At 44.5% G+C, this 24,180-nt stretch overlaps 1 protein-coding gene across 11 annotated transcripts in view; it reads left to right on the top strand.

Moving 5' to 3' along the window:
• The window catches only part of LOC115194132 (EH domain-binding protein 1-like protein 1), a 75,407-nt gene that overhangs the window by 33,908 nt on the left and 17,319 nt on the right, over window positions 1–24,180 (top strand). For 3 of the 11 annotated variants that reach the window (XM_029753544.1, XM_029753541.1, XM_029753542.1), the window contains exons 15-24: window positions 2,802–3,323; window positions 3,560–11,833; window positions 11,974–12,042; window positions 12,242–12,505; window positions 13,907–18,060; window positions 18,153–18,219; window positions 18,939–19,106; window positions 19,513–20,058; window positions 20,649–22,052; window positions 22,867–23,910. The exons of 1 other annotated variant lie outside the window; for it this stretch is intronic. In XM_029753544.1, the coding sequence (XP_029609404.1) occupies window positions 2,802–3,323; window positions 3,560–11,833; window positions 11,974–12,042; window positions 12,242–12,505; window positions 13,907–18,060; window positions 18,153–18,219; window positions 18,939–19,106; window positions 19,513–20,058; window positions 20,649–22,052; window positions 22,867–23,910 (16,512 nt within the window). The remainder of the gene's footprint in view (window positions 1–2,801; window positions 3,324–3,559; window positions 11,834–11,973; window positions 12,043–12,241; window positions 12,506–13,906; window positions 18,061–18,152; window positions 18,220–18,938; window positions 19,107–19,512; window positions 20,059–20,648; window positions 22,053–22,866; window positions 23,911–24,180) is intronic. 7 more of the 11 variants (XM_029753547.1, XM_029753543.1, XM_029753545.1 and 4 more) reach the window with 7 other exon arrangements.

Genomic DNA, 24,180 nt, shown 5'->3' with positions numbered 1-24,180 from the left:
CTTGTGCTGTCTGCGATCAACATTGCATCAACACCACTGCACTGAGGCTAGGTAACACGGTCACCATCAATAAATCCATGATAATCAAAAATGTCAATAAGCATTTCTCTATGGCTTGCCATGCTTTCCTCCTGGCTACCCCAACCTGGCCAACAGCTCCGCACCCCCCGCAGCTACTTGCCCGAGCCTCCCCAGCTTCTCCTTCACCCAAATCCAGATAGTAGATGTTCTGAAAGAGCTGCAAAACCTGGACCCGTACAAATCAGCTGGGCTAGACAATCTGGACCCTCTCTTTCTAAAATTATCCGCCACCATTGTTACAACCCCTATTACCAGTCTGTTCAACCTCTCTTTCGTATCGTCCGAGATCCCTAAAGATTGGAATGCTGCCGCGGTCATCCCCCTCTTCAAAGGGGATGACACTCTAGACCCAAACTGTTATAGACCTATATCCATCCTGCACTGCCATTCTAAAGTCTTCGAAAGCCAAGTTAATTAACAGATCACTGACCATTTCAAATCCCACCGTACCTTCTCCGGTGTGCAATCCGGTTTCCGAGCTGGTCATGGGTGCACCTCAGCCACGCTCAAGATACTAAACGATATCATAACCGCCATCGATAAAAGACAGTACTGTGCAACCGTCTTCATCGACCTGGCCAAGGCCTTCGACTCTGTCAATCACTGTATTCTCATCGGCAGACTCAATAGCCTTGGTTTCTCAAATGACTGCCTCGCCTGTTTCACCAACTACTTCGCAGACAGAGTTCAGTGTGTCAAATCGGAGCGCCTGTTGTCCGGACCTCTGGCAGTCTCTGTGGGGGTACCACAGGGTTCAATTCTCGGCCGACTTTCTTCTCTCTATATATCAACGATGTCGCTCTTGCTGCTGGTGATTCCCTGATCCACCTTTATGCAGACGACACCATTCTGTATACATCTGGCCCTTCTTTGGACACTGTGTTAACAAACCTCCAAACGAGCTTCAATGCCATACAACACTCCTTCCGTGGCCTCCAACTGCTCTTAAACGCTAGTAAAACCAAATGCATGCTTTTCAACCGTTCGCTGCCCGCCCCCTGCCCGCCCGACTAGCATCACTACTCTGGACGGTTCTGACCTAGAATATGTGAACAACTACAAATACCTAGGTGTCTGGCTAGACTGTAAACTCTCCTTCCAGACTCATATCAAACATCTCCAATACAAAATCAAATCTAGAATTGGCTTTCTATTTTGCAACAAAGCCTCCTTCACTCACGCCGCCAAACTTACCCTAGTAAAACTGACTATCCTACCGATCCTCGACTTCGGCAATGTCATCTACGAAATAGCTTCCAATACTCTACTCAGCAAACTGGATGCTGTCTATCACAGTACCATCCGTTTTGTTACCAAAGCCCCTTATACCACCCACCACTGCGACCTGTATGCTCTAGTCGGCTGGCCCTCGCCACATATTCGTCGCCAGACCCACTGGCTTTAGGTCATCTATAGGTCTATGCTAGGTAAAGCTCCGCCTTATCTCAGCTCACTGGTCAAGATAACAACACCCACCCGTAGCACGCGCTCCAGCAGGTATATCTCACTGGTCATCCCCAAAGCCAACACCTCCTTTGGCCGCCTTTCCTTCCAGTTCTCTCTTGCCAGTGGCTGGAACGAATTGCAAAAATTGCCGAAGCTGGAGACCTTCATTTCCCTCACTAACTTTAAACATCAGCTATCTGAGCAGCTAACCGATCGCTGCAGCTGTACATAGTCCATCTGTAAATAGTCCACCCAATCTACCTACCTCATCCCCATATTGTTTTTATTTACTTTCTGCTCTTTTGCACACCAGTATCACTACTTGCACATCATCATCTGCTCATCTATCACTCCAGTGTTAATCTGCTAAATTGTAATTACTTCGCTACTATGGCCTATTTATTTCCTTACCTCCTCATGCGATTTGCACACACTGTATATAGACTTTCTTTTTTTCTATTGTGTTATTGACTGTACGCTTGTTTATTCCATGTGTAACTCTATGTTGTTGTTTGTGTCGCACTGCTTTGCTTTATCTTGGCCAGGTCGCAGTTGTAAATGAGAACTTGTTCTCAACTAGCTTACCTGGTTAAATATACGTGAAATAAAAAAATACAATTGCTATTTTATTTGTCATATATTGTTGGAAGCATGGCAGAGTTCTTAAAAGTTGTAATTATAACCATTTGTTGGCTTTGGCACTGCAAAGCTAGAACTACATATTTTGTCACTCAGGATGCATGGCCACTGTAGCAATGTATCCATCTGAAATATTGTGATTCATTGGAAACTACCTGGTTGTCAATAGTGAAACCAAAACGATTGTATCAGTTTCTGGTAGGCAGATTTATGGTGTATCAAGTTTCCTCAAGCTGCAATGCTGTTGCAATAGGCCATCATTGTAAATGAGAATTTGTTCTTAAAAACTTACTTGCCTAGTTAAATAAGGGTCAAATGTAAACATTTTAAATACATAGAGAGATCTCTGCTCGTCTTGTCCCAGTGATTGTCGTACATGATTTACTTTTTTTGACTGAGCGCTTGCTGGTTATCTACTTTGTGTGCAATTTAGTAGTATGCTAACTCTAGAAGTATGCTAAAGAATTAATGTAAAATCCTTAGCAAAGCTTGTGCTTGTGCCCTTACAGTAGCACCTCTGACCATGCTTGATATGGGGAACCTTGCCTGTTTTTCACTGCGTTGTTGCTATGGAGATGCAATCTCCCCCCATCCCTTGACCTCTGAACTCTGACCTTGATTTGTTTGTCCCTCAGACCTGAGAGCATGACCCCTGTCCTGCCCTTTAGCCCCCGAGCACCTTCTGTTCCGGGGCTCCAATATTTTGAGATGCCAAAACCGATTGCAAATCAGGCAGAGGAGAGGTCAATCAGGGCACTCCCAGTTCCAACACCCCAGCAACCTCTCCCTTTTTCACCCATGCAAAGGCCTGGCTTACCTGAGCCCACAGTCACATCCATGAAGTCACTTGACAGAACGAGGAGTCACTTGAACAAGATGTCCATGCAGATAGGGACACCGTTAGCCAAACCAGAGCCTGAACAGATTGTGACAGTAACCAGTGGGCAGCAGAGGATGATGGCCCCGCCCTCCCACCTCACTGAGTTGCAGACCACACGGCCGTACAGAGTGTCACAGAGGGGTCTGCCAAAGGAGAAAGACCCAAAGAAAGAGCAGGGGCAGACACTGGTCCCTAAGAAAGATGCTCCTAAATATTCTCCCAAAACAACAAGAGGTTCAAGACGTTCAAAAGAACAAGGGGTACCCATGGATTGGGGGTAAGTGTGGCATGGTGCACAATCACTACATACCCCTGTTCCTCAATGTATCAGTCATTCAACTAGTTCTAAAACATGTTAGCATGTCCTGAAGACATGTGGTACTAATGTACCTCATAGGTTTGCATTTCAATAAATATCTAGGGCTGGTCCCACTAGTTATTTAAACATGTTTTGTAGTTCCCAGTTGGCACCTTTCCTCTGACATATATCCTTGGTGTCCCCTGTCCCTTTAGAACTAAAAGTATGGCTGCCTCGCTGCTATCTTGTCCAAAAGTGTCCAGTTACCCTGGTTTCCCATCCATATTGATTAGGAACAGATATAAGGCCCGACCCGAAGAATGGCCCATTGATAAAAGTCCATTATGGGAGAAGCCACTGAAAGGAACACCAATTATCACCCCTGCCCCTGAAACATCGGATGAGGACCAGAAAGTAATGGAAAGTATGGCTCCCATGTTGCCAAGTTGTCCAAAGGTAGCCAGTGTTCCTGGGTTCCCCTCAGCACCACCACCCAAAACAGAAGGACCAGCACCACCACCCAAAACAGAAAGACCAGCACCACCACCCAAAACAGAAAGACCAGCACCACCACCCAAAACAGAAAGACCAGCACCACCACCCAAAACAGAAAGACCAGCACCACCACCCAAAACAGAAAGACCAGCACCACCACCCAAAACAGAAAGACCAGCACCACCACCCAAAACAGAAAGACCAGCATCACCACCCAAAACAGAAAGACCAGTATCACCACCCAAAACAGAAAGACCAGCATCACCACCCAAAACAGAAAGACCAGCACCACCACCCAAAACAGAAAGACCAGCATCACCACCCAAAACAGAAAGACCAGTGCCACCACCCAAAACACAAATGGAACCAAGTATGGTGAATCTAGTGCCAACTTACACAAGCGTATCCAGTGCACCTGGTTTGGTCTCCAGGAAACCAAAGGAGACTGAAGGGGCTGAGGCTGTAGGTTGGAGTGTGGATAAAAAGCTGAAATGGGAGAGACCACATGATGAGAAGACGGTTATTGAGCTTTCGTCATCAATTGCTTTAGATCAAGTGTATGGAGACAAAGAAATGTTGAAACGTATGGTAGTGCTTGTCCCATTTTGTCCAAGTGAGAGTACTATTCCTGGTTTTCAATCTGTTCCAAGGCCCAAAGCTCAGGTTGTGCCAAGCACGGTTAATAAGTTACCTAAAGAAGTAGAATTATTGATAGTCCGTTTAGAGGATGTTGGCACAGTTTATAATGATAGTGAAAAGGTCAAGAAAATGGTGGATCTTAAACCATCCTGCCCCAAAACAGCCAGTATTCCTGGCTTCCCATCTGAAACAATGCAAGAGCCTACCAAATTGCCCAATGTTGGGACAATAAAGTTTTCTGAATCTGAACTGAATATGGTTAACCTTCTGCCTACATGCCCTTTAATGGCCAGAGTTTCTGGTTTACCCTCTAAACTGCCAATTAAGTCAGATAATGTTGACTGGCATGCTAACAATAGGCCTATTCTGGAGAGACCATTGAAGAACAGAGCACTTTCTGTAGCGCAGGAAATGCGACAAAAGGACAAAGAACTTACCAAAAATATGGTCGATATGTTACCATCTTGCCCGAATAAGGCCAGGATTCCAGGTTTACCCTCTGCACCTAGGCAGAAGCTAGTAGACACACCAAGTATGACCAGTCTTCTGTCTACATGCCCTAGACTTTCTACGGTCTCTGGTTTACCCTCCAAACAGCCAATCAGTTCTAGAGATGATGATTGGCTTGTGGACAGAGTTCCCCTGTGGGCAAAGCCATTAAAATTAAAGGAAGGAGAGGGGCTTATTTTACATATTTCCCAAGATCATGAAAAAACATTAAAAGATACTAAATTGATGGAAAACATGACAGCCATGTTACCATCTTGCCCAAAGAAGGCTAGTGTGCCTGGCTTCCCTTCTGCACCAAGGCAAGTGTCGAATAGGGTGAGTCTTCTTCCAACTTGTCCAAGGGTATCTATAGTTCCTGGATGGCCAGCTTTAAATCAGAAACCAAAACAGGCAGTAGTTTGGCCGGTAGATAAAGAGACATTGTTTGCAAAGTTACCAAGAGAGCGGCCAGGATTATTATTGGATGTTAGCACAGTCTATCATGATAGTGAAATTACCAGGAATATGTTTGCTATGACACCATCCTGCCCTCGAATCACTAGCATTCATGGCATCACCTCTGCCCGAAGGAAAGAACCCCCATCCTGCCTCAAAGCAGCCAGTATTGCTGGCCTCCCTTCTGAACCAAGGCAAGAGCCAAATGTGGTTAACATTCTGTCTACTTGCCCTAGACTGTCTAGGGTTTCTGGTTTACCCTCAATCAGTTCTAGAGATGAAGATTGGCTTGTGGACAGAAAGCCACTATGGGAAAAGCCATTGAGGAAAATGGATGTGATGATTCAACCAATTTCTTCAGCTCTTAGCATTGCATATAAAGACAAAATGATGTTGAAATATATGGTAGCCATGTTACCATCGTGCCCAAGGAAGGCCAGTATTCCTGGCTTTCCTTCAAAACTGAAGCAGAGGTTAGGATCCCCAAGAACTATCATGAAGTATGATCTTCTTCCTACTTGCCCTAAACTTTCCAGAGTTTCTGGTTTACCCTCTAGACATCCAACTGAGTCAGAACCTGACTACTGGCATGCTATCAGACGGCCAATAATAGAAAAGCCATTGAGGAAAACAGTTGAGCTGATCCCTTCACTTTCTGTAGCACATGCAACGTCATATGAGCACAATGAACTTGTGGTTGCTCTCTTACCATCTTGCCCGGAAAAGGCTGGTGTAGCTGGTGTAGAATCTATGCCAAGTCAAGAGTCAAATATCCTCAGTCTTCATCCTACTTGCCATAAACTTCCCAGAGTACCTGGTTTACCCTCTAGACTTCCAAACAATTCAGATGATATTGACTGGAAAGTGGACTGCAGTCCACTGTGGGAGAAGCCATTGAAGAAAAGAGAAGGACATATTTTACAAGATCAGGAAATGGCATTCAAAGACACTGAAATTATGAAAGACATGGTAGCCATGCTGACAACTTGCCCAAGGAAGGCTAGTATTCCTGGCTTCCCATCTGCACCAAGGCAAGAGCAAAGTATGGTTAACATAATGCTAACTTGTTCAAGGGTATCTAAAGTTCCTGGATTGGCAACTATAGAACAGACACAAATAGTAGAGTTACCAGTTGACAAAAAGTCACTGTCACCCAGAGAATGGCCTGATGAATCAGTGTTCCATTTGGAGAATGTTGGCAGAGTCTATCATGATAGTGAAGTGGTCACAAACATGGCAGCTCTGAAACCATCCTGCCCAAACGCAGCCAGTATTCTTGGCATCGCCTCAGCATCAAGGCAAGAGCCAAGCATGGTTAACCTTCTCCCTACTTGCCCTAGATTGGCCAGAATTTCAGGTTTACCCTCCAAACAACCAACAATGTCTAGACATGAAAATTGGATTGTGGACAGAATGCCACTCTGGGAGATGACATTGAGGGAATTGGATGTAACGATTCAACAAATTTCTCCAGCTCATAATACATATTTGGTAAAACATATGGTAGCTATGGTACCATCTTGCCCCAGGAAGGCCAGTATTCCTGGCTTCCCTTCTGCACCAACGCAGGAGCCGAATATGGTTAACCTTCTGCCTACTTGCCCTAGACTGGCTAGAGTTTCTGGTTTACCCTCCAAACAGCCAAATAAGTCTGAAAATGTTGAGTGGCATGCTAACAGCAGGCCACTTTTGGAGAGACCATTGAGGAAAAGAACAGCATATCTAATGCAGGAAATGCCACACAAGGACAATGAGCTAATGAAAAATATCGTGGCCATGTTACCATCTTGCCCAAAGAAGGCTAGTGTCCCTGGCTTTCCATCTGCACCAAGGCAAGAGCCAAGTATGGTTAACATAATGCCAAATTGCCCAAGTGTATCTAGAGTTCCTGGATTGGCAGCTATCAAACAGATACAAACAGTAGAGTGGCCAGTTGATAAAGAGTCACTGTTGCCATCTAGAGAAAGGCCAGAAGAATCAATGTTCCATTTGGACGATATTGACACAGTCTATCATGATACGGAAATTGTGAAAAATATGGTAGCTTTGTCACCATCCTGCCCCTGGAAGGCCAGTACACCTGGCTTCCCCTCTGCTCCAAAGCAAGAGCCAAGTATGGTTAATCATCTGCCTACTTATCCTAGACTTTCCAGAGTTTTTGGTTTACCTTCTATTCATCTGCATACGTCAGAAAATGATGATTGGCATGCTAACAGGCCACTTTTGGAGATGCCATTGAAGAAAAGTACAGTTTACGTGCAGGAAATGCCACACAAGGATAAAGAACTTACAAAAAAGATGGTAGATATGTTACCATCTTGCCCGAATAAGGCCAGGATTCCAGGCTTCCCCTCTGCACCGCAGTCGAAGCTAGAAGACACACCAAGTATGATCAGTCTTCTGACTACTTGCCCTAAACTTTCTAAGGTTTCTGGTTTACCCGCTATAGAGCGAATCAGGTCTAGAGATGAATATTGGCTTGTGGACAGAGTGCCACTCTGGGAGAAGCCGTTGAGGGAAAGGGGTGTGCCAATTCTAGACATTTCTCCAGCTTATGATAAAGACAAAGATCTGAAACATATGGTAGCTATGGTACCATCTTGCCCCAGGAAAACTAGTGTACCTGGCTTCCCTTCTGCACCAAGGCAGAGATCAGTAGAAACCCCAAGTATGGTGAATCTTGTGCCTACTTGCCCAAAGGTATCGACTGTTTCTGGATTGCCAGCTTTGGATCTGAATCAGGCACCAGATTGGCCAGTAGATAAAGATTATTTGAAGATGTCACCAAGAAAAAGGTCAGGATTATTAGATAATGTTGGCATAGTCTATAATGATAGTGAAATGGCCAGCACCATGCTTGCTCTTACACCATCCTGCCCAAGAGCAGCCAGTATTCCTGGCTTCCCCTCTGCACCAAGACAAGAGCCAATTATGATGAACCTTCTGCCTACTTGTCCTAGACTTTCCAGAGTTTTTGGTTTACCTTCTAGACATCTGCATAAGTCTGAAAATGTTGTCTGGCATGCTAACTGGATAACACTTTTGGAGAGGCCATTTAAGAAAATAACAGTTTCTTTGGTACAGGCAATGCCACATGATAACAAAGACGTTACAAATAACATGGTAGATATGTTACCATCTTGCCCGAAGAAGACCAGGATTCCTGGTTTTCCCTCTGCACCACATCCCAAAGCTGAGGTAGATCTTAGTATGTTGAGTCTTGTTCCTGCTTGCCCTAAAGTTTCCAGTCTCCTGGGTTTCGCATCCATTGAAGGGCCTACAACATTAGAGTGGCTTGTTGACCCCAAGCCTATGTTTGAACACTTGCAAAAGAAGGAGGAGGAAGAAGACATTTTTCTGAAAGACCGATCAAAAGAAGACACTGAAAAAATGAAAGCAATGGTTGCTTTGGTGCCATGTTGCCCAGTAGCATCCATGATTCCTGGTTTCCCTTCTGCACCAAGTATGATGCATCTTGTTCCCTCCTGCCCTAAAACTTCTAGTCTCCCTGGTTTTCCATCCATTGAGGGGAATAGGGAAACAGGGTGGGTAGTTGATGAGAGGCCATTTTACAAGAGACCGCCAAAGGAGAGGAAAGTCATTTTTGACAGCTCAAAAGCAGACAAAGAGGAAATGAAAATCAACATTCCTTTGAGGCAATCATGCCCTCATGCTGCTCGGATCCCTGGCTTCCCATCTGCACCACAACCCAATATGTTGAGTCTTGTTCCCACGTTCCCTAAAGTTTCCAACCTACCGGGTCTCGCATCCACTGAGGGAGGTACAACATTAGAGTGGTTTGTTGACCCCAAGCCGATGTTTGACCACTTGCAGAAGAAGGTAGAAGTTTTTCCAAAAGACGGATCAAAGGAAGACATTGACAAAATGAAGGCAATGTTTGCTTTGATGCCATCTTGTCCCGAAGCATCTGTGATTCCAGGCTTTCCCTCTGTACCTGGGAAGAAGTTTGCAGACACACCAAGCATGATCAGTTTTCTGCAGACTTGCCCTAAAGTTTCTAAAGTTTATGGCTTACCTTCTAGTCTTCCTATCAATTCAGATAAAGATGGCTGGTGTGTAGACAAGAGGCCACTGTGGGAGAGGCCATTAAATAATAGAGACACACTAGCCCTTTGTCCAGTGCAAACATTATCATTCAAAGAGAGAGCGATGATTAGAATTATGGTGTCTATGTTACCACCTTGCCCAATAAAAGCCACCATTCCAGGCTTTCCCTCATCGTCACGGCACAAGTCGGATAGGGCTCATGTTAGGGTGATCCCAAGCATGGTATGTCTATGGCCTACCTGCCCGAAATATTCAAGGGCTTCAGGTTTCCCCTCAAGACGTCCATCCAAGGCAGGACATGATGGCTGGCATGTTGACAGGGAGATATTTTGGGTTAAATCATTGAGGAAAGGAGAGGGGCTTAATCTCCAGCTTTCTCCAGTTGAGGATATGTCATTCAGAGACAGAGAAATAATGACAAGTATGGTACCATCATGCCCAGCAAAAGCCACCCTTCCTGGCTTCCCATCGGCTCCACAAGCCAAAACCTCTCATGTTGAAGTAGAAAAAGAGCCATGCATGACTTCCCTTTTCCCATCTTGTCCGGAAGTGTCTAGTATCATTGGTTTTCCTTCAAGACAATTGATCATGTTGGATGATGGTTATGTAGAGGGCTGGCCGATGGTCAAAAGTGTAGTCTGGGAGAAATCACCAACGAGGGTTGCTAACACTCTGGAGACTCTGGATTGCTCTCCATTTGAGGGCGACTGTTGTTACAGAGACAAAGTCATGATAAAGGCAATGTTATCTCTTATACCATCATGTCCAAGTTTTGCTTTGAATCCAGGTTTCCCATCTCTTCAGCTTTGTCCAGCTGAGGAAATGTCATTTAGAGACAGAGAAATATTGACAAGTATTGTGCTGCCATGCCCAGCAAAAGCCACCCTTACTAACTTCCCATCGGGTCCACAAGAAACAGATGCTCATGTTGAAGTAGAGAAAAAGCCATGCATGACTAATCTTTCCCCATCTTGCCCGGAAGTTTCTAGTATAATTGGTTTTCCTTCAAGACAGTCAGTCATGTCTGATCATGCTTATGTAGAGGGCTGGCCGACAGTCAAGAGTGTACTCTGGGAGACACCACCAACGAGGGTTGCTAACACTCTGGAGACTCTAGAATGCTCTCCATTTGAGGGAGACTGTTGTTACAGAGACACACGCACGATAAAGGCAATGTTATCTCTTGTACCATCCTGTGCAAGGGTTGCTCTAAGTCCGGGCTTTCCATCTGTGTCACAGCTCATAGTAGAGAAGCTTCCAAGTATGGTGAATATTGTGCTATCTTGCCCCAACATTTCTAATGTTATTGGGCTCCCATCCATAAAGATAGAACTAGCAGAGCAGGATCCAGTTAAGGGTTGGCCAGCTGACCAAAAGCCATTGTTAGAGAAGCCAGTGAAGGCGAGGCTCTCTGTGACTGTACTTTCATCCCCAGTTATGAGTATATTAAAAGATGACAAAGAGTTTGACAGACATATGATGGCCCTGGAGCCAACATGTCCAGAAGAAGCCAAAATACCTGGTTTTCCCTCTGCCCCAAGACCCAAGACAGAGCAATACATCACTGCTACAGTTAAATCATCATGCTCCAATGTTGCCAAAGTCTCTGGCTTTCCCTCTTTACAACAAGAGAAAGTAGATAAGGTTTTAGTAGAGAACTGGGCTGTGGAAGATGGACCATTATGGCAGCAAACACAGAAAGAGATTCCAGCTATTGGAGTCAGTAGATCAGATGATGCCAAAGGAATGGCAGCTATGTTATTATCTTGCCCAAAAGAAGCTAGTATACCTGGCTTTCCATCAGCACCATGGCCTAAAGAAGAACAAGAGCCAAACATGCCCAGTCTTTTGTTAACTTGCCCAATAGTTACACATGTCCAAGGGATTCCATCCACAAAGACGCAAAATCAAGAGGATCCTCCAATTCATCAGTGTCCTGTGGAGGAGAAGCCATTTTGGGAAAAGTCACTGAAAGAGAAAACAGTGCAGTCTCTGGCTCCCACTCATGATGAATTAGAAAAGGGAATGGTGTCTATGTTGCCATCTTGCCCAAGTGAGGCCATTGACGCTGGCTTTCCATCGACACATTGTCAAACGCCTCTCTACAGTGATTCGTCTCTCAATCAACAGTCAAGTCGAGGTAAAAGGCCTGAATGGGCAGAGGAGATATATGACTGCAAGGAGGGCCAAACAGAGCTTAGCCACAAACCCAAACTAATCAAATCAGTGGTGAATGAGAACAAACAAGAATTTAAACATGGCTCAGTTTTGGAGAGGCTCAAGGAAGAGGGGGTCATTCAGACCAGATATGAGGCGCAAGATGTGGGCGTTCTAGAAAGAGGGTGAGTGAGTGGGAGTAGGAGAGCAGACTATTCTAAATCTGCATTATGACACTTTTATGAGACTTTAAAGCACATTTCTCTGCCTGTCAGTTGCCTGTCAGATAGAGTATGAAACACTTGCATTTCAACTCTGTTTTCAGACACTTGCACTGCCGAATGTGGCACTCCATTCCTACAGACATGCCATTATTCTTGACTGTCAGAGAGAGGTGGGTTGTGTTGGTTTACTGCAGGAGTGCAGCTGTTCTTGTTTGGCTGCTTACAATAATGCTTGTGCACCATCTTCTCCACATCTGACTGACACTACTGTGTTTTTTGCACTATTCTTGCAAGGTGCATGCCCTGTGCTTTTCACTGTGTAATTCTTCCCATTTATTTGGTCTCTCACTTCCTGTCACTCTCTTTCAGCCCTTCGTGTCAGTCTCCCATTCAAGGGGGACAGCCATTACCGTATGGGATGGGAGCAGCTGTTGACAATGAGCCAAAAGAAATTTCACACAACCAGATGGCGTGTGAGGTTGTGGCACTAGTAGAATATCAAGTTGTAGAGGACTTGGACATGATATGTGAGGAAGAAGCGGTAGATGAAGTCTTAGAGTCAGTCTCTGGAATAGAGCATTCTGGGAAGGAAGAGGTTACTGTGGCTAGGCAGGTGAAAGTTTATGAGATGCGGTAAGTGTGAAAGGGCCACAGCGCTCAACCTCACTACCTGCCAGCATAGTGCTGGTTTAGTTGTGTTGTTCTGCATGGTGTTGCATTCCTATTGCTGTTTTTGGAGTTTGGATTTAACATAACTTAAACAGAGCATTAGCCAAATGCAGGAATGGTATGAAATCGTATTGTAAAATTTGTGCTTCTAGACTTAATTGAATTTGCCGATATTTTGCATTATCAGTTACAATTTTAATGAATATATATATACTGAACAATAATATAAATGCAACATGTAAACTGTTGGTCCCATGTTTCATGAGCTGAAATAAAGATCCCAGAAATGTTCCATACGCAAAAAAAAAAATGTTTTCTAAAATGTTGTGCACAAATTTGTTTACATCCATTAGTGTGCATTTATTCTTTGCCAAGATAGTCTATCCACCTGACAGGTGTGGCATATCAAGAAGCTGATTAAACAGCCTGACATAGCCTGACACATTACACAGGTGCAACTTGTGCTGGGGAAAATAAAAGGCCACTCTAAAATGTGCCGTTTTGTCACACAACACAGTGCCACAGATGTCTGAAGGTTTGAGGAAGTGTGAAATTGGCATGCTGACTGGAGGAATGTCCACAAGAGCTGTTGCCAGAGAATGTAATGTTCATTTCTCTACCATATGCTGTCTCCAACGTAATTTTGGAGAATTTGTCAGTACGTCCAACCGGCTTCAGAACCGCAGACCATGTGTAACCATGCCAGCCCAGGACCTCCACATCCGGCTTCTTCACCTGCAGGATCGTCTGAGACCAGCCACCCGGATAGCTGATGAAACTGTGGGTTTGCGCAACAAAATAATTTCTGCACAAATTGTCATAAACGGTCTCAGGGAAGCTCATCTGCGTGCTCGTTGTCCTCACCAGAGTCTTGACCTGTCTGCAGTTCGGCATCGTAACTGACTTCAGTGGGCGAATGCTCACCTTCGATGGCCACTGGCACGCTGGAGAAGTGTTCCCTTCACGGATTAATCCCAGTTTCAACTGTACCGGGCAGATAATAATGAATTTATTTAAATTGACTGATTTCCTTATATGAACTGTAACTCAGTAAAATCTTTGAAATTGTTGCATGTTGCGTTTTATATTTTTGTTCAGTATACATTTTTGCAAGCATGGTTTTGAAAAAACCTTTACATTTGATTGTGTGGTATTTATGCACCTAGATTGGCTTTATCTTGATTGAAGTGTTTGCATTATTAATTGTAATTTTTGTGAATAGTCAGATAATGTTTGAGCATGAGTTTTGGTTTGTGTGTGATCGTTTTAGATGGTAATTTCCTATTGATTGCTTTGTTCTTAGTTGAAAACTCTGCTTTCATGGTTGTTATAGTCACCTCTGACCATGGTTTACCCTCTCCTCAGACCTCATAATATGGCTTCATCATCCCCAAGAGTTGCCAGTGCACCAGGGTTTCCATCCACTCAAGCGTCCTGTTCAGAGGCTCAATTGGAAGACTGCCCAGTGGACACGAGCATATTATGGGAGAAACCAACAAAGGACGGTCCACAGCTGGCCATGGATAGATCAAAAGAGGAGAGAGACATGGTGAGATTTATGGCAGATATGGTCCCATCTTGCCCAAGAACTGCCAGCATTCCAGGCTTTCCGTCTATACATCTGTCCAAGGAAGTCAAGGTAGAGAGGGAACCTAACATGGCAGATCTAATGCCATCCTGTCCAAGAGTGGCTGGCACACTCAGATTCCCTTCTCTTGAAAGTCAGGTAGAGGAGTGTACAATCAACACTGAGGCAGTGAAGGGGAAAGAAGGGGTGACCATTAGGTCCAGTCCACATTTGGACAGATTACAAGAAGAGCTAATGAAAAACATGGTGACTATGGAGCTATCGTGCCCTACTGCAGCAAGTATTCCTGGCTTCCCCTCTGCACCACATCCCAAAGCTGAGGTAGATCTAAGTATGTTGAGTCTTGTGCCCGCTTGTCCTAAAGTTTCCAGTCTCCCGGGTTTCGCATCCACTGAGGGGGCTGCAACATTAGAGTGGCTTGTTGACCCGAAGCCTATGTTTGAGCACTTGGAGAGAAAGAAGAAGAAAGAAGAAGAAAATGTTTTTCCAAAAGACAGATCAAAAGAAGACAGCGAAAAAATGAAAGCAATGGTTGCTTTGATGCCATGTTGCCCAAAAGCATCCCTGATTCCTGGTTTCCCCTCTGCACCACATCCAGAAGCTGAAGTGGGGACAAGTAGTGTGACTCTTGTTCCCTCCTGCCCTAAAGTTTCTAGTCTCCCTGGTTTTCCATCCATTGAGAACAATAGGGAAGCAGGGTGGGTTGTTGATCAAAGCTCATTGTTCAAGATACCATTAAAGGATAGGAAAGTCATTATTGACAGCTTAAAGGTAGACAAAGAGGAAATTAAAACCAACGTTTCATTGAGGCCTTCGTGTCCTGATGCTGCAAGGATCCCTGGCTTCCCATCTGCACCACAACCCAGTATGTTGAGTCTTCCCACTTTCCCTGAAGTTTCCTGTCTTCCTGGTTTCACATCTACTGAGGGGATTACAACATTAGAGTGGCTTGTTGACCCCAAGCCTATGTTTGAGGACTTGCAGAAGAGGAAGAAAGAAGACGTTTTTCCAAAAGACAAATTTAGGAAGGAAGACAGTTCAAAGGTTGCTTTGGTGCCATGTTGCCCAAAAACATCCATGATTCCTGGCTTTCCCTCTGTGCCGCAACCCCAAGAGGTCTATTTTGAGCCAACTATACTCAGCCTTCTTTCATTGTGTCCAAAAGTCTCCAGTATTGCAGGTTTCCCATCTCGTCAGCAAACTGACAGAAAGGATTGGCACACAGATCTGCACGAGAATCATCAGCCATTATGGGAGAAGCAAATGAAGGTGAACCCAGTTTTGAAAATGGAAAGGTCAGAAAAAGACCAAGCCAAGATGAAAGGAATGGTGGCTCTGGTACCATCTTGTCCCAAAGTGGCTCGCACTCCTGGTTTCCCATCTGTAGCACAACCCAAAGAGGTATATTATGGGCCAAGTATTGTCAGTCTATCATGTCCAAAAGTCTCCAGTATTGCAGGGCTCCCGTCCCGTCAGCAAACTAACAGAAAAGATTGGCACCCATATCAGCCCGAGGATCATCAGCCATTATGGGAGAAGCAAATGAAGAAGAAGCTGGTGTTATTGATGGAATTATCAGAAAAACACAAGCAAGAAATGAAAGAAATGTTGGCTCTGGTACCATCTTGTCCAAAAGTGGCTCGTACCCCTGGTTTCCCATCTGTACCACAACCCAAAGTAGTATATTATGGGCCAAGTATTGTCAACCTTCTTCCATTGTGTCCAAAAGTCTCCAGTATTGCAGGTTTCCCATCCCGTCAGCAAACTGACAGAAAAGATTGGCACACAGATCTGCCCGAGGATCATCAGTCATTATGGGAGAAGAAAATGAAGGTGAAGCCTGTTGTTATAATGGAAAGATCGGAAAAAGACAAAGAAAGTATGAAAGGAATAGTGGCTCTGGTTCCATCCTGTCCAAAGATTTCTCTGGTGCCTGGTTTCTCATCTGTACCACAACCCAAAGAGGTCTATTATGGGCCAAGTATGATCAGTCTTTCATGTCCAAAAGTCTCCAGTATTGCAGGTTTCCCATCCCGTCAGCAAACTGACAGAAAAGATTGGCACACAGATCAGCCCAAGGATCATCAGCCATTATGGGAGAAGCAAATGAAGAAGAAGATGTTATTGATGGAAATATCAGAAAAACACAAACAAGAAATGAAAGGAATGTTGGCTCTGGTACCATCTTGTCCGAAAGTGGCTCGTATCCCTGGTTTCCCATCTGTACCAAAACCCAAAGAGGTCTATTATGGGCCAAGTATTATCAGTCTATCATGTCCAAAAGTCTCCAGTATTGCAGGTTTCCCATCCCGTCAGCAAACTGACAGAAAAGATTGGCACACAGATCTGCCCGAGGATCATCAGTCATTATGGGAGAAGAAAATTAAGGTGAAGCCTGTTGTTATAATGGAAAGATCGGAAAAAGACAAAGAAAGTATGAAAGGAATAGTGGCTCTGGTTCCATCCTGTCCAAAGATTTCTCTGGTGCCTGGTTTCTCATCTGTACCACAACCCAAAGAGGTCTATTATGGGCCAAGTATGATCAGTCTTTCATGTCCAAAAGTCTCCAGTATTGCAGGTTTCCCATCCCGTCAGCAAACTGACAGAAAAGATTGGCACACAGATCAGCCCAAGGATCATCAGCCATTATGGGAGAAGCAAATGAAGAAGAAGATGTTATTGATGCAAATATCAGAAAAACACAAACAAGAAATGAAAGGAATGTTGGCTCTGGTACCATCTTGTCCGAAAGTGGCTCGTATCCCTGGTTTCCCATCTGTACCAAAACCCAAAGAGGTCTATTATGGGCCAAGTATTATCAGTCTATCATGTCCAAAAGTCTCCAGTATTGCAGGTTTCCCATCCCGTCAGCAAACTGACAAACATTATTGGCACACAGATCTGCCTGAGGATCATCAGCCATTATGGGAGAAGCAAATGAAGGTGAAGCCAGTTGTGATAACGGAAAGATCAGAAATAGACAAAGCCAAGATGAAAGGAATAGTATCTCTGGTACCATCTTGTCCCAAAGTGGCTCGTACCCCTGGTTTCCCATCTGTACCACAACCCAAAGAGGTATATTATGGACCAAGTATTATCTGTCTTTCATGTCCAAAAGTCTCCAGTATTGCAGGTTTCCCATCCAATCAGCAAACTGACAGAAAAGATTGGCAAACAGATCCACCCAAGGAACATCAACCATTATGGGAGAAGCATATGAAGAAGCTGATTTTATTAATGGAAATATCAGAAAAAGACAAACAAGAAATGAATGGAATGGTGGATCTGCTACCATCATGCCCTACTGCAGCAAGTATTCCTGGCTTCCCCTCTGCACCACATCCCAAAGCTGAGGTAGATATAAGTATGTTGAATCTTGTGCCCGCTTTCCCTAAAGTTTCCAGTCTCCCTGGTTTTGCATCCACTGAGGGGGCTACACATTTAGAGTGGCTTGTTGACCCCAAGCCTATGTTTGAGCTCTTGCAAAAGAAGAAGAAGAAAGAAGAAAACATTCTCCCAAAAGACGGATCAAAAGAAGACATTGACAAAACAAGAGCAATGGTTGCTTTGGTGCCATGTTGCACAGAAGCAGCTGGGATTCCTAGCTTCCCCTCTGCACCACAACCTAAGAAGGAAGTAAATAGTGTGGATTTCACACAATCGTGCCCCAAAATCTCCAGTCTACCAGGTTTGCCATCTACGGCCAAAGTCCCGACAGGAAATTGGCACGTTGAACAGAAGCCATTGTATGAAAAACCATTGAAGGATAGGTCAGAGGATACCGCACTTTCCAAGCCTGACCTAGGCAGTGCAGTTGGAGATGAAGACCTTAAAACTATGGTTGCACTGGCACCATCTTGCCCCGAGGCAGCAAGCATTCCTGGTTTTCCATCTGTGCCCCCTCACAGTCCAGAGTCTGTAGAGGCACATGGTAAGACGTATGTGGTTAAGCATGTAATATTCTATTTCCAGTGACTCACATTGCAAGTGGAATGCAACATTCTTTTGCTTTTGGTTTTTAAGAGACAAGTATGCAGACAAAGGAGAAAGAGGTTGCTGGAGAACCAGCAGAGTATGTTCTAGATAAGGGGTAAGTGTTTGAGCATATGACTCTCTGCATGGATTGCAGTGGTAGTGGTAGTGATATGTTGTTGTTTGTCTTATTTGGTCTGCCATGGCCACTGGAAAGCCAGATATTTGAGCTCTGGCAAATCTCTGAACTAACTGTCTAGTGAAAATCTCACTTTAAAAAGTTAATATTCAGTTGACTCATACCCAAATAATGTTGTCGACTCATCTTATAATCGTATTTGTGGCCAAAGCATAAATGAGAGAGAAAAAAAACCACCGGTAACTTCTATCTCAAACAGACTGTTTCAAAAGTGCTTGCTATGAGCTGGCCAATCAGCGGTCTACTCGCATGAATATTTTCTATGACCGGTATACTCCCATACCATTCTGTTGTTGGGGTACGCCCACACCATTCCAACAGAGAAAGCTGCTTTTTAACACACTTAATTATCATTTTTGGAAGGAAAACTATTTCACTCATATTGTAATTCATCCTAGGTTATATTTCATAGAAATCTGGAAACACTGAAAAGTTAGTTTTAAAGACAGCATGGCTTTTGGTCATTTTCAAGATGCTCTTCATCTGAGATGTGTTTTAGGTCTGTGAGCCTCTTACATGGCAATCAATAATTATGGATAGGTGAGTCATTGTGGTGCATGCCAACAGCTGTGTGTTTTTCTGTGTGTGGCATGGATTCTGTGGGGATGTTCTTTTCAATGTTCACCTCCTCATGTTAGTGTCCTCAGCAGCCCACAAATAGAGAAGGAGATCCAGAAGCCCTCAGCAGTGTCAGAACCAGAGCTAGTCTTGGGGTGGGAGGTTCTGGAGGCTGAGGGTTCTGTGGCAGAGAAGCCGGAGGAGGCCTCTGGCCTTCTACAGAATATTGTTGGTGTCTTCTCCAGAGGGTAAGTGGGAGATTGGTGTGAGGCAAAATGTGTAGTGTGTTTTCTTTTTAGAAAGCAGAAGCATTCTGACTCATGAGTCCACCTAAGGTCATTATATTCACCAGTATCACCGTCATGTTCACTAGAGTTGTTTAGATTTCTGTTTGCATGTGATGGCATTTTCTATTTTTGATCTTCATCATGGATTGAAAAATCACCATTTGGTCAAATTTAGAACTTCGAGCAACTTTCGTATGCGATTAATAAAATACATTTCTTGATGATTGAAGTTTGAATGATCTGTGTTTATTCGCCTTGATTTCTGAGAAGACTTGAGACTTTGTATATGGTTGGCATGCTCCAAATGTGTATCACTCTTGTTTTAGGGTTCAATCCCTCACTTACTGTTAGTATCCCTCTCTCACAGTTATGAAACAGTAGCAGCCATTTTGGGTCCGTCTGGTTCACCTCCAACAGAAGATGTAGACAGTAGTGTTGTGGACCCAGAGGACAGTACAGTCCCATCAGAGAGCTCCTCTGATCATCTCCCAGATATATCTATCCTTGTTCAGGAAGCAGTGTCTGGAGAGGCACCACATGTTGAGGGTGAAACCAAACCAACTATAGAGCTCCCAACCACCGCTGAGCCACCCTTGTTGACTGTGGAAGACAAGCAATCCAACTCTCCATCAGCAGTGAGACAAGACAGTGAGGATGGGTTTGCTGGAGTCGAAGGCCCAAGCAGTATGAGAAAATGGCCACCGTTGACGGAGGCTGACCTTACTGAGATCTCCAGAGGAGAGTTTGTGGTAACTGGGGAAGAAGAGGTTACCCTTGACTCATGGGCGCAAATAGGGGAGAAGTCAACATTCAAAGGGCAGGATTCTGGACAGATAACAGGTTATGTTGAAGTTTTTTCAGCAGGGTCACCTATCGAGACAGAATTATCACCTTCATTACACCTGGACAAGGGGTGAGTGTCATGGCAGCAAACCGGTCTCGGAACTATTTGCCTGCACGGCTTGAGAATTCAAATCCGTTTATTTGCAGTTATAACATTGTCTCTTGTTTGCATAATGTTTTGCTCAGCAATGCTTGCTACTCATTGAACTGTGATGGACAAGTCTACAGTACAGAATGTTGGATGAGTTTAAGCTGCTTCTTGATGTTTAAAGCACTTGTTTGTGGGCCCAGGTCATCAGTGTCTTTGCACTGTTTATGCTGCTATGTCCGACGTGTGACAAATATATGTGTGTGAGCGCATGTTTGTAATTTAAGCAAAGGAACATGGACGATTTGTATGAGTTATAACTGGTCACTGTGTTGAGTTGTTCTCTTGTAACACTTCAGTGTCTCCTCAGTGGACTTGGGTATGCAACTGTCTCTATTTAGTCATTTGCTAGCTTATGGAATGTGGCTTTTGTGAAAAATCATTGTTGAAAGGTTGTTTTTTTGAAAATATAATTAAACAAAAAAGCGTTGTTTAAAGTGCGAAGTTAGGCCTTCAATGGAATCTAATTCTATAGCAAGACCTGAGACATGACTGTATTTTTTTTCTTTAAGCCCCCAACACGCAAGCACAGAAGAAGCCTCTGGCCCTACCTCACAACCTACTGCAGACAAGTTGCTAGTAGAGGACAAGCCTGAAGAGCATATAGTACCCATACCAGATAAACCCTCTGATGATCAGACTGTCAGCCCAGTCACCTCAGTTGAAACACAATCAGAAGTTGCCCCCCTCCAGAGAGGCAGAAAGAAAAAGAGATCCCTTCCACAAGAGTCTCAACAAAAAGTAGCTTATGGCCAAGGAGGTGTGGCTACCCAGGATGTCGCTGCACAGGTAACAACTAAACTGGTCGCTCCTCATCGTGTGAAGAAAAGAGAGGGAAGTCTTCCTCCAGAAACTCAACAGGAAGCTGATGATCAAGGGATTGTATTTAATGTAGTCCCTTCACAGCCTCTAAGGAGAAAAGACAGCCTCAGTCCAGAGCGCAAACAAAAATCTGAGAATATATCTGCACAGAAGCCCATTGAAGTAGTCACTTCCTGCTGTCCGAAGAGAAAAGACAGTAGTCTTTTAACAGAACCACTAAAGAAAGCTGATGGTCAGAAGGGTTTCACTGCCCAGGCAGCTCCTCAGGTGGTCCCACCACGGCCTGGTAGTAAAAGAGACCGTAGTCTTTCAACAGAGCCCCAACAGAAAGCTGATGCCCCTGTCCAGGCGCACACAGAAGTGGTCCCTCCTTGCCGTACTAAGAAAAGAGACCGTAGTCTTCCAGCAGAGTCTCCACACCGACCTTTGAGGAGAAAGGAAAGCTTCACTAAAGACACATCAACACAGGCAACTAGCCTGGTCCCACCTCCGTGCCCAAGGAGAACTTCTAGAGCCTCCAGTGCAGAACCTTCAGAGAAACTTGGCCAGGGAGCCACTGAACTGATTCTACCACAGTCAACTCGGAAAGCTGATGAGCCAGAGAATTTGATTGCCCAGGTCGTCACCAAGCTGATTCCACCTCAGCGCACAAGGAAAGCATCTCTCTCTACCGAACATCAACAGAAAGCTGACGATTTAGAGAGTGCTGCTGGTCAGGTCACAACTGTTCCCCTAACACCAGATCATGTACCGATAGAGTTGTACCCGGACTTTGGTGTGAGAGAGACTGCCCCCCTCTTGATCATCAGAAAAATAGCCCCGCCAAGGCGCAGCAAGAAAACAAATTCTCCCCCAGTGGAATCAGACAAAGCAGAAGATGAGGCTGTGGTTGTAGAGGCCCTGAATGCTGCCAACCAGGGGTCTACAGCGCCATCCCAGATAGAGGATCTGATGATAGACTCGTTTGAAAATGTTGAGACCGAGATGCAGTCTCAGAAAGTCACAGAAATGGCCACTGAGCCAATTGAAGATAAGCCACACTGTGAAGGGGTTGCTGTGAATTTGACAGTAATTTATAGGCCTCTCATTGACAAGTAAGTTCCTGTATTTCATATTGCAGTACACCTACTGTAATCTTAAAACAGTATCAAAGCAATTACTGTACAATGACATACCGTACAATACCGTATAATTGACTGTATTATACCGTGAAAAAAGTCAATGCTACCGTAATCAAATGAATGAATGAATGGATGGATGGAGGGATGAATGAAATTCATTGAGAGAATTAGGGCTTCTATTTCACATGATTTTACTGTAATTACATGGGATTGGTGCAAGCAGGTTGGCTGCTAGGTAATGTGTTTACATATCGCAACATATCAAATAAATATTTTGTGTTTTATATCACTTCCACTTCTAGAGGCCTTAACAAAGGCTTCTAAACAGGCTATGACTACAGGGCAAAACGGACCAAAAGGACATGGCAAAATGCTCAACCATTAAAGGTTTAAGACTTGTTGCAACTCCAATCCTGTTCCCTATATATTTTAATTTGATGGAGCACTACTACCACATTCCAGTTCAATTGGTACAGCTCTCTCTAACAGGTGCAACAAATATAGCCTCTTATAAGACATGCCTTAAAATATGTTAATGAGCCAGAAACAACAATACCATGCACCCACTAGTGGTCAAAAGGTTTTTGGCGCTCCCAAAATACGGTACGGTACTGTATTCTGTGGAATGGAATTACAGTACCATTCAAAATACACCAATTATTTCCCCACCCACAACAATTTCCCACAATGCACCATAATTTACAGTATGCTGCAGTATAATGCTTCACAGCATTTTACTGTTGATAATACCCCAAATTAGCGCATAAATTACAGTTTTCCGTTACAGGGCAGCTCAGAAGGTATTGACAGAGGACACTGCGCCAGAAGTAAAGACTGAGGATAAGCAGGAGTACTTACCAGTCCCAAAGCCTCGTGGGAAACGAGACCCGACCCCACCTGTCCATTTAGATGCTACCAGACCAAAGACCCGGCATGCCTCTAGTGGGGATGACAACGATTCTACCAGAGAGAGAGGACGTTCACATGCAGCCTCAGCCTCTGTGCTGGAACCACCTCGACGCAGCAAGAGGAGCAGTAGTCTTCCTCCCGTACCCCCTGGGTGCCAGCCTGCAGCATCTGGTGAAGTGGTGGTTGCTCCTCTGCGTAGGAGGAGGAGTAGACTAAACATAGAACAATCAAGCATGCCTGTTCCAGTTCCCCGCTCGAAAAAACGCCTCAGTTCCTCTTTCTCCGATGGAACTCCTTCAATGGACTCCTCATTCACTAGACAGACAGATTCCCTTGAGGGCTTGTTGTCTCTCTCTCAGGAAGACAAACAAGTCACCAGTCAGGAAGCCACGGAGGGTTCAATATCATTAACCTCAAGCATGGTCTCCGAAGGTAGCTTTGTCACAATTCTTCACTCAGAGGAGATATCACCAGAAGTTATTGTCTGTGAAAAGGGACTGGAGGAGAGTGGGGAGAGCTGGACCTTCACAGATACCGCTATGGTCACTGAGGCTTTCACAGATACTGTAAGCGAGGACATTGAGAGGTGTTCAGAGGCAGAGACGGTCTTTGAGAAGGGACTGGAGGAGAGCATGGAGAGCTTGACCTTTACAGATACTGCCATTGTCACTGAGTCCTTCACAGAAACCCCTAAGTTTTTCGCAGACACTGTTAGTGAGGACATTGAGAGGGGTTCAGAGGCAGAAGTTCTTGACCAGACCTCTCCAACCACTGCTACACCAGCTGAGGACGACTGGTTACATGTTAAGGGAGCCAAAGAGACAGAGAAGATGGAGGTAGAGAGAAAACACATGGGTGTTGAAGAGGTGGACTTTGGCTTTGAGTCAGTCGACGTAGCTGCCGGTGGCTTAGATAAAGAGAGGTACTGTATGTTATGTTGGACACGCATGTGCAAAAGAGTGGTTGCGTGACGTGTTTACATTTTTGAGTGCATTTACATGTAGGGGAGAGTGGGGTAAGTTTAGACATTAACGATCAGCATCACTCCGTCAAGGGAAATAATGTATTATTTCTAACAAAGATATTTACATATATTTCAGGATGTTGTGTATCCCTGGAAATAATCTGAATTCATGTAAACATGACCGTTTAAAAAAAAAAAAAGTGGTCTTTTGGCACAACTTACTCCGGG

This window comes from Salmo trutta, chromosome 5, assembly GCF_901001165.1.
Source record: "Salmo trutta chromosome 5, fSalTru1.1, whole genome shotgun sequence".
Taxonomy (NCBI): domain Eukaryota; kingdom Metazoa; phylum Chordata; class Actinopteri; order Salmoniformes; family Salmonidae; genus Salmo; species Salmo trutta.
This window is presented reverse-complemented; position numbering and strand designations above follow the sequence as displayed.